We start from the raw sequence: 9,678 nt of genomic DNA on the forward strand, positions 1-9,678 counted from the left end.
GCTTGCTTCTTTGAAGAGCACCGAGATTGAAGAGGGTTTAGGGTTTAGGGTTTAGGGTTTAGGGTTTAGGCTCGCCTTCACACATATGCCTTTTTTGTGGGGGGCGCCCTCGAGCCATTTGCTGCAGACACACAACACCCCCTGCACTCGCTTCTGCTGCTGCTGCTGCTGCTGCTGCTGCTGCTGCTGTTGCTGCTGCTGCTGCTGCTGCTGCTGCTTACCTTCTTATATTTGGGGGTTTGAGGCGAGGGACCTGCAGAGGCCTTCGTTTGTAGAAGAGGCGGCCGCTGATGCTGCGGGTGCTGAACAGCCGCTTGCTGCCGCCTGCTGCTGCTGCTGCTGCTGCTGCTGCTGTTGCTGCTGCTGCAGTTGCTGCTGCTGCTGCTGTGGTTCGGGCCAGCACCGTTCTCGTTGCTGCTGGGCCCACCCCTGCTGCTGCTGCTGCTGCCAGTGCTGCTGCTGGAGGGCAAAGGAGCGCACCACTGGTCCGCCCGCTGCTGCTGCTGCTGCTGCTGCTGCTGCTGCTGCTGCTGTTGCTGTTGCTGCTGCTGCTGCCAAAGGCGCAGGGAGAGCCCTCAAGCCTCAGGGGGCCCATTCTCGGCAGGGGGCCCCCGGGGGCCCCACTAAGGGGGGCCCCTGGGGGGCCCCCGGGGGGCCCCCCAGGGTACTGGAAAAGTGGTTTGCTGCTGAAGCAAAAGGAAGAGTGGGGGGCCCCCAGTTGCTGCCTCAAGTGAATGAAGAAGCAGCGCCAAAGGGGGGGGCGTGGTGCCATGCTGCTGCTGCTGCAGCTGCTGCTGCTGCTGCTGCTGCTGCTGCTGCTGCTGCTGCTGCTGTTGGTTGTGATGGCGGTGGGACTAGCCGCTGCGCGGCACTGTGGACGCGTGAGCGCAGCAGCAGCAGCAGCCGCTGCTGCTGCTGCTGCTGCTGTTCGTGCTGCTCCTTCTCTTGCTGGTGCTGCAGTTGCTGCAATTGCTGCAGTTGCTGCTGCTGCTGCTGCTCAGACCTGGCCCAAAGAAATGATCTCAAAAAATGCCAAACAAAATAAAACTGAAAGTTTACTTTCGAGCAGCAGCAGCAGCAGCAGCAGCAGCAGCAGCAGCAGCCGTGTCGGCTGTACCCAAAGGGCCCCCGGGGGGCCCCACTGCGGGGCCCCAGAGGGGCCCCAGGCACTCTGTTGCTGCTGCTGAGCAGCAATATCTCTAAACCCTAAACCCTAAACCCTAAACCCTAAACCCTAAACCCTGGAGAATAGCTGTCGTCGGCTTGGTCGCGCTAACTTGCTCGTGCGTGGAGGGGAGGCTGCAGTGGGCTACCAAACCCTAAAGCCTAAACCCCAAACCCTAAACCCCAAACCCTAAACCCTAAACCCTAAACCCTTAGCTCTAAGCCCTTAACTGCTCGCTGGAAAGGCTGCAGACTGCGGCCGTGAGCCCTCAGCCCTAAACCCTAAACCCTAAACCCTAAACCCTAAACCCTAAACCCTAGACTACGGGGCTCTGGTACCAGCTACTCTGCGACAGGGACTCAGGCCGAGGGTTTGGGGTTTAGGGCCTAGGGTTTGTGTTTTAGGGTTTAGGGTTTAGGGTCTAGGGTTTAGGGAAACACCCAATTAGGCTCCCCCTCTCTCTCTCATTTATCTCTTTTTGCCACTTTTCTTTTCCCAATTTATTTATTTATTTATTTATTTTATTAATTTATTAGTTAATTAATTTATTTATTTATTTATTATTTAATTAATTAATTTATTTTTGCTGCTGCTTTGCTGAGTGTTGCTGCTGCAGCGATGGTCTACCTGAGCGCGGCCCTGTGCGTGCAGCTGCTGCTGCTGCTGCTGCTGCTGCTGCTGCTGCTGCGGCAGTACCCTTTCTGGCGGGTCTGGGGGCCCCTCGGGGGGCCCCCCGGAGGCCCCCAACTGGGGGGCCCCCTCACTCTTGGGGGCCCCCAAATGGCCAAAGTTTTAAATGCCATTAGAGATAAAATGAATAAAGAAGATAAAGGAGAATGCAAAATGGTTCTTTGCATTCGAAATGGTAAACCCTAAACCCTAAACCCTAAACCCTAAACCCTAGCTGGGCGGGCTCCACTGCAGCACGAGTATAGCAGGATGAATACAACTGTAGGTTGGATTAAATTAAATTTGAATTAATTAAATCAGTTTAAATTAATTTAATTAATTTAATTAAATTTAATTAATTTAATTAATCAAATTTAATTCAATTTAATTCAAAGTCCTTATCAAGATTTGCTGCTAATGGCTTTCACTAGCAAATCCAAACAGCAGCTGCAGTAGCTTTGAGGCCCTTTGCCTACGCGTCTCACCAGCTAGCTAGCTAGCTAGCTAGCTAGCTAGCTCGCTGGCTGGATAGCTAGCTAGCTAGCTAGCTAGCCGGCCATTCTTCCCGCCAGCTGGCTAGCCAGCTAGCTAGCTAGCTAGCTAGCTAGCTAGCCAGCTAGCTAGCCATCTGGCTACGCAGCTAGCCAGCTAGCTGGCCAACTACCCAGCTAGCTAGCCAGCTAGCTGGCCAACTACCCAGCTAGCTACCTAGCTAGCTAGCCAGCCAGCTAGCCAACCCCCCAGCTCGCTAGCCAGCTAGGCAGGCAACTACCCAGCTAGCTAGCCAGCCACCCAGCTAGCCAGCCACCCAGCTAGCCAGCCACCCAGCTAGCCAGCTAGCCAACTAGCTGGCTAGCCAGCCAGCAGCTAGCCAGCTAGCCAACTAGCTAGCTAGCCAGCTAGCCAGCTGTTTGCGCATTTCTCAGACCTGGGAATGGGCAAAGGCAAAATGGCAGCTCAGTGTTCCCACGCAGCTCTGGGGGCCTACAGAAAAGCCCGCAGAGCTGCTGAGGCCCTTTTAGCAGCAGAACTTAGTAGGGGGCCCCCTGGGGGCCCCCAGGGGGGCCCCCAGGGGGGCCCCCAGGGGGCCCCCAAGCTGGGGGGCCCCAAGCTGGAGGCCCTGGGGGCCCTCGCTGTCTGGCTGGACTCTTGGGAGCAGCAGGGAGAGGCCAAGGTGGTCCTCAAGCTGCCAGTGAGCCCTTAGACCTGCTGCTGCTGCTGCTGCTGTTTCTGCTGCTGTTGCTGCTGCTTCTGCTGCTGCTGCTGCTGCTGCTGCTTCGTAGTGGCAAAAGTACTTTCTGTCGGGGGCTTTGGGGAAGTGCGGAGGGCTTTGGAATTCTTAGGAATTGCTGCTGCTGCTGCTCGGCGCTGTGTAGAGCTTCGGGGCTCCTCATAGAAAACTGCTGCTGCTGCTGCTGCTGCTGCTGCTGCTGCTGCTGCTGCTGCTGCTCAGGATGAAGAGACGGGCCTTCAGATTGTGAAGGAGGCAATGCTGTCAGGGCTCAACGCTTGCTGCATCCACGACGCAGTGGGCACAACATCGAGGGTTTAGGGTTTAGGGTTTAGGGTTTGCGCCTTAGGGTTTAGGGTTTAGGGTTTAGGGTTTGCTAAATGCGGCTGCACTGTCTGGTTCTCCTTTGTAAAGACACCTCAATTGCTGTGTGCTTCTGGGGCTCCCTGCGGGCACTAGAAGCCTCCAGCAGCAGCAACAAGAGCAGCAGCAGCAGCAGCAGCAACAGCAGCAGCAGCAACAGCAACAGCAGCAGCAGGAGGAAACCCCTGCATTGTGGTTGCGACGTTTTGTAGGGACGCACCCAAGTACCCAGCGGGTCAATGACGGCCATTGCTGTGGGGCCTGGTGAGGCAGCAGCAGCAGCAGCAGCAGCAGCAGCAACAGCAGCAGCAGCAGGAATAGCGGCAGCAACAGTAATAGCGGCAGCAGCAGCAGCAAAAATAGCGGCAGCAGCAGCAGCAGCAGGAACAGCAGCAGCAGCAGGAATAGCGGCAGCAACAGTAATAGCGGCAGCAGCAGCAGCAAAAATAGCGGCAGCAGCAGCAGCGGCAGCGGGAACAGCAGCAGCAGCAGGAATAGCGGCAGCAACAGTAATAGCGGCAGCAACAGCAGCAAGAATAGCGGCAGCAGCAGCAGTAGTTAGCACCGGTAGTTCTATCCTGTAAGCAATTACTTTTAGCTCATCAGTCCCTCTGCTGCTGCTGCTGCTGCTGCTGCTGCTGCTGCTGCTGCTGCTGCTGCTCGCAGCTCCAGTCGGCCGCATCGACAAGATAACGGGCCACTTGAAGCTTCTCTAGCCCTCCCAAGGGCTCACTAGGGGCCCCCAAGGGGGCCCCTCAGGGCTCTTTGGGGGCCCCGAGGGGCCCCCCTTGGGGGCCCCTAGGGGCCCCCTTGGGGGCCCCGAGGGGGCCCCCTTGGGGGCCCCTAAGGGGCCCCGTAGGGGCCCCCAAGGGGGCCCCTCAGGAGCCTCATAACTGCACTTGCAGGGGCCTCCAAGGGGGACCCTAATTTGGGGGCCCCCGAGGGGCCTCCTCGGGGGGCCCCCTCGGGGGCCCCTAGGGGGGCCCCCGGGGGCCCCCTAGGGGGCCCCCAGGGCCCTCGAGAGGGGCCCCAGAGGGCCCCTAGGAAAGCAGTTTGCCTGCGGGCAGCTAGGGAGGCCCCGCGAGGCCCTCTGGCTGCTGCTGCAGCAGCAGCTGCTGCTGCTGCTGCTGCTGCTTGTGCCTATGGGTCTCTTTAGTTGTCTTTGCTGCGGTGTTTCTGTGCTGCTTTTTAGCGCAGCTGCAGCAGCAGCAGCAGCTGTTGCTGCAGCAGCAACAGCAGTTGCTGCGGTGGTTGCTGCAGCTGCTGCTGCAGCTGCAGCAAAACTGAATCGTCTTGCTTTTTTATTTTGTTTCTTTTTGAATTTCTTTTATCTCCTTTCTTTATCTTAGTTGACTCTCTGTCACCACCGCAGCAAACTTTATCATCTCTTTTAGGGTTTAGGGTTTAGGGTTTAGGGATTGCGGTTTAGGAACGTCTTTCTGAAGCCACGCCGCTTCTGCTTGCTTCTTTCCCCCCGCTGCTGCTACTGCTGCTACTGCTGCTGCTACTGCTGCTGCTACTGCTGCTGCTGCTGCTGCTGCTGCTGCTGCTGCTGCTGCTGGGATCGGGCGATCCCGGGGTGTGGGGCCCATCCCAGGCTGCACAGAAGTTACTGACTGGCAGTGGAAGTTTGGGGTTTGGGGGAATTAAAAGATGTTTTAATTTTTCCGTGTTGCATCATTATTACTCATCTTTAATAAATAAAAATAAAAGTGAAAATCAATTATAAATAAAGAATAATTATAAATAAATTTAAAAAAAGTTTATTTATTTTAAAACACAAATAAACTTCTGAATGGCAACTGGCAAGTTATGGAGTTCTTTTTAAAAAAATAAATTTAAAAAAATATTTTAATTTCCGTTTTTGATTTTTATTTTGTTGCAAACTGCTGCATTTTTAAAACAAATTTCATTTCAATTATTTTATTTATTTTTTTATTCTTTTGAATTTCTATTTTTAAATAAATTCGTTTTGTTGCTTCTGCAAATGCGAAACGAACATAAACAAATCTATTTTGAATAAATAAACATATTTTAAATATATTTTAAATAATAAACATATTTTAAATATATTTTAAATAAATAAATTTATTTTAAATATATTTTAAATAAATATTTCTTTTTAAACACCATATTTGCCTCAGTTTTTATTTGGAATATTTGCAAAACTTATATTTTCTCTATCTAATTTCTGAAACTAAATCCAGTTCTTGAAACAGAAAAAGAAAAGAGCGGTTGCCGCTGCTGCTGCTGCTGCGGAGCAGCAGCAGCAGCAGCAACAGCCGCAGCAGAAGCAGCCGTAGCCGCAGTATCCCCAGCAGCCGCAGTAGTCGCAGTGGCCGCAGCAACTGCAGCACCTGCAGCAGCAGCAGCTGGAGCAGCAGCAGCAGCAGCTGGAGCAGCAGCAGCAACTGCAGCAGCATCAGCTGGAGCAGCAGCAGCTGCAGCAGCAGCAGCAGCCACTGCTGCGTATGAATAGCAGTTTAAATTGTTTTTGCTGCTTCAGAGGCCCCAGAGAAATACAGCCTCCTTAGCTGCCAGGAGCCCCCTTGCTGCAGCAAAGATGGCAGCAGCAGTAGCAGCAGCAGCAGCAGCAGCAGCAGCAGCAGCAAATTGCTGCTGCTGCCTCATGCGCCATCGGCTGTTGTGAGCGCCCTTAGGTAAGAGGCCCTCAGCTCGACAGTGGGCAGCTGCTTCCACTGAAGGCAGCAGCAGCAGCAGCAAAAGCAACAGCAGCAGCAGCAGCAGCAAAGGCAGCAGCAGCAGCAGGCAAGGTCATCAATGTGTCTGTGGTCGCGCAGCTGCCAGTGCCTGTAAGTTCCTTTCAGTTTGCTGCTGTTGTTGCTGCTGCTGCTGCTGCTGCTGCTGCTGCTAACAGCCTCCTTATTACCTGCTTTAAAGAGATGGGAACTGTAGCCCAACCGGTTTGCTGCAGCAGCCGCAGCAGCAGCCTGCTGCGCCCGCGGCACTGCAGCAGCTGCTGCTGCAAGGAGCCGCTCTGAGCTGCTGCTGCTGCTGCTGCTTCTGCTGCTGCTCCTGCTGCTGCCTCCTCCTCAGGCACACACAAAAAGGCCAGCCCAGCCACAGGGGGCGTCGTTTGATTCTCCACTGCAGCAGCAGCAGCAACAGCAGCAGCAGCAACAGCAGCAGCAGCAACAGCAGCAGCTGCATCTACTTTCTGGTGCGCATACACCGACCACCCTGTGCGTGGCACCGGTAGCTACTGCTGCTGCTGCTGCTACTGCTGCTGCTGTTGCTGCTGCTGCTGCTACTGCTGCTGCTGCTGCTGCTGACCTGGCTTTGCTGCAGCAGCAAAATGGCAGAAGCCGCAGCTCGTTATTAAGGGCTGCAGCGCCGGCAAATCAGCAGCACGAAGGGCCTCTTGTATCTGCGGGCAAAGACTGGAGGAAACGAACTGCAGCAGCAGCAGCCGCTGCTGCTGCAGCCTGCAGCAGACGCACAAGCAGTGCGCAGCAAAGTCCTCTGCAGCAGCAGCAAACAGCAGCAGCAGCAGCACCGACAGCAGTACAAGCAGCAATACCAGGCGGCAGCGCCAAACAGCAGCAACAAAGAACAGCAGCAAACGGCATCAACAAACAGCAGCAACAAACAGCAGCAACAAGCAGCAGCAACAAACGGCAGCAACAAACAGCAGCAGCAAACAGCAGCAGCAAACAGCAGCAGCAATGCATGCAGCCCCACCAGCAGGCTTTGGGGCTGTCGCTTTCACAGAAAGCCACAAGGGCCCCCAAGGGGGGCCCCCAAGAGGGTACAGGGGCCCCCCGGGCCCTGGGGGGCCCCCCTGGGGCCTGGGGGCCCCCCAGCAGCTGCAGCGCCAAAAATGCCTCATAGAGTTCAGCAAAAGAATTGGCAGCAACAGGTGGGGGGGCCCCCCTAACCCTTGCTGCCAGGGTACCTGAGAACAGCAAAGAGCAGCAAACCCTGCTGCTGCTGCTGCTGCTGCCGGTGCTGCTGCTGCTGCTACTGCTGCTACTGCTGCAGCAGCAGCTGCTGCTGCTGCTGCAGGTGCTGCTCCTGCTGCTACTGCTGCAGGTGCTGCTGCTGCTGCTGCTGCAGGTGCTGCTGCTGCGGCTGCAGGTGCTGCTGCTGCTGCGTCTGGGGCAGGCTTAGGTGGTGTGTAAACCCTAAACCCTAGCTTTAAGACCCTAAACCCTCAAAGTGCCTTACTGTCTCTTATGTGCTGCACGCAGCGCCAGAAGCAAGAGCTGACGCTGCAGCACACAGCAGCAGCAGCAGCAGCAGCAGCAGCAGCAGCAGAGAACAGCAGCAGCACAGATTTGAAGAGACACAAAAGAGGAAGAAAGAAAGACACACAAAATGCGAAACACGGCAAGCTAGGGTTTAGGGTTTAGGGTTTAGCGCTTAGGGTTTAGGACATAACGTTTAGGGTTTAGGGTTTAGGGTTTAGAGTTGCAGTTATAAGGGGCCCTGCCACTGCGAAGCACAAATCTCAACATGTTAGCGAATTAGGGTTTGGAGCTTAGAAATTAGGGTTTAGGGTTTAGGGTTTAGGGTTCACGTCTCAGAAAAGTATTCTTCCGTGAGAAGACAGTGCAGCAAAGAAACCTCTGTCTCGTCATCGAGGATTCTCTCAAGGGTTTGCTGCTGCTGCTGCTGCTGCTGCTGCTGCTGCTGCTGCTGCTGCTGGAAAGCTTCCTCAGAGGCCCCGGGGGGCCCCCCGAGGCCCTCATACTTTTGCTGCTGCCACTGCTGCAGCAAGCTGCAGCAAAGGGCACTCAGCTGTGGGGAAGCCACCCCCAGTCCGCTGCAGCAGCGCAGCGCAGCAGCAAGTGCAGCAGCAGCAGCAGCAGGGAGACAGGAAGAGGCAGCAAGGCTGCTGCTGAGCCTGCGAACACTCAAACCGCAGAAGCAAACCAGGGTTTAGGGTTTAGGGTTTAGGGTTTAGGGTTTGGGTCCCCATGGTGGGGAAAGCGAGCCAAAAAATGCCTCACGCACCAATAGCAGCAGCAGCAGCAGCATGAGCAAGACAACACCTGCAGCAACAGCAGCAGCAGCAGCAGCAGCAACAGCAGCAGCAGCAGCAGCAGCAGCAGCAGCACTGACCAGGAAATGAGTCTCTGGAGAGGGGCCTGGTGGCCACTTTGGGGGCGGCATTCGAGCAAAGCAGCAAAAAGACTCTTCGCGTCCTGCAGCAACACAAACAAACTGCTGCTGCTGCTGCTGCTGCTGCTGCTGCTGTTGCTGCTGCTGCTGTCGTCACTGCTGCTGCTACCGTGGGCAAAGGCACACAGCAGCTAAGACAGCAACAAGCGGGGGCCCCCAGGGGCCCCCCAGGGTACAAGTAGGGGGCCCCCAAGAAGCACAGGGGGCCCCCCTTATACAGGGGCCCCCCGGAAGCAAAAGGGCCCCCAAAAAGAGACCCAGAGGGGCCCCCAAGACACAGAAAGGGCCCCCAGGGGGCCGCTTTTTAGCCCACAGGGGGGCCCCCAGGGCACAGAAAAGGGGGCCCCTAAATAACCCCTAGGGGGGCCCCCTGGGGCCCCACAAGGAATCTCTTTAAAGCCCTCGCTGAACCCCCTGGGGCCCCCTAGGGGCCCCCAAAGGCTCCCTAGGGCCCCCTGGGGGCCCCCAAAGGCCCCCGGGGGCCCCCAAAGACTCCCGGGGGCCCCTAAAGACCTCGTGGGGGCCCCAAAAGGCCCAAAAGACCCTAAAAGACCCCTTGGGGGCCTCAAAAGGGCCCCCGGGGCCCCCCAAAGCCCCCCCGGGGCCCCCAAATACCTCTGGGGGCCCTTTAGGGTTTAGTTTGTTAAAGGGGCCCCCAACTGACCTTAAAAGAAAAAGAACTGAGAGGAGAAAGTTGCAAAGCAGTTAGCAGGGGCTGTACGTACACCTCAGGGTCCAGATCGAGGGCCTTCACCAGCCGCAGCAGAGGGCTTATGTGCCTGCAGCAGCAGCAGCAGCAGCAGCAGCAGCAGCAGCAGCAGCAGCAGCAGCGGGAGGCATGGAGCCAGATGCTGCAGGAAGCCTGATGACTGGAGATAAAATGACAAAAGACCAAAATATGAAAAGGGCCCGAAGGAGGAGACACAAAAGGAGACAAATGAGCTGCAGCAGCTGCTGCTGCTGCCGCTGCTACAGCTGCTGCTGCTGCTGCTGCTGCTGCTGCTGCTGCTGTGGACGTACTGGGGCCCCTCCCTGGCCACCGCCGGCGCTTCTAGTGCAGCACGAGCAACAGCAGCAGGCAGCAGCGCGAGTCTTGAGTAGGGTT

The 9,678-nt window shown here is 56.1% G+C and overlaps 2 protein-coding genes across 2 annotated transcripts; one reads left to right on the forward strand and one right to left on the reverse strand.

Moving 5' to 3' along the window:
• Nucleotides 1-217: 217 nt before the first annotated feature.
• On the reverse strand, nt 218-772 carry ENH_00041290 (ribosomal protein S12, putative; the record flags this gene model as incomplete). The annotated part of the gene is made up of 1 exon (XM_013580782.1): nt 218-772. One exon carries the CDS (start codon nt 770-772, stop codon nt 218-220), a length of 555 nt encoding a protein of 184 aa, XP_013436236.1.
• Nucleotides 773-2,783: 2,011 nt separating this feature from the next.
• On the forward strand, nt 2,784-7,280 carry ENH_00041300 (peptidyl-tRNA hydrolase PTH2 domain-containing protein, putative; the record flags this gene model as incomplete). Its single annotated transcript, XM_013580783.1, has 6 exons — nt 2,784-3,026; nt 3,288-3,380; nt 3,641-4,008; nt 4,621-4,675; nt 6,089-6,241; nt 6,486-7,280. The coding sequence occupies 6 exons, from the start codon at nt 2,784-2,786 to the stop codon at nt 7,278-7,280; spliced, it is 1,707 nt and encodes a 568-aa protein (XP_013436237.1).
• Between the last annotated feature and the right edge of the window lie 2,398 nt (nt 7,281-9,678).

This window comes from Eimeria necatrix, genomic scaffold, assembly GCF_000499385.1.
Source record: "Eimeria necatrix Houghton genomic scaffold, Enh_scaff303, whole genome shotgun sequence".
Classification (NCBI taxonomy): domain Eukaryota; phylum Apicomplexa; class Conoidasida; order Eucoccidiorida; family Eimeriidae; genus Eimeria; species Eimeria necatrix.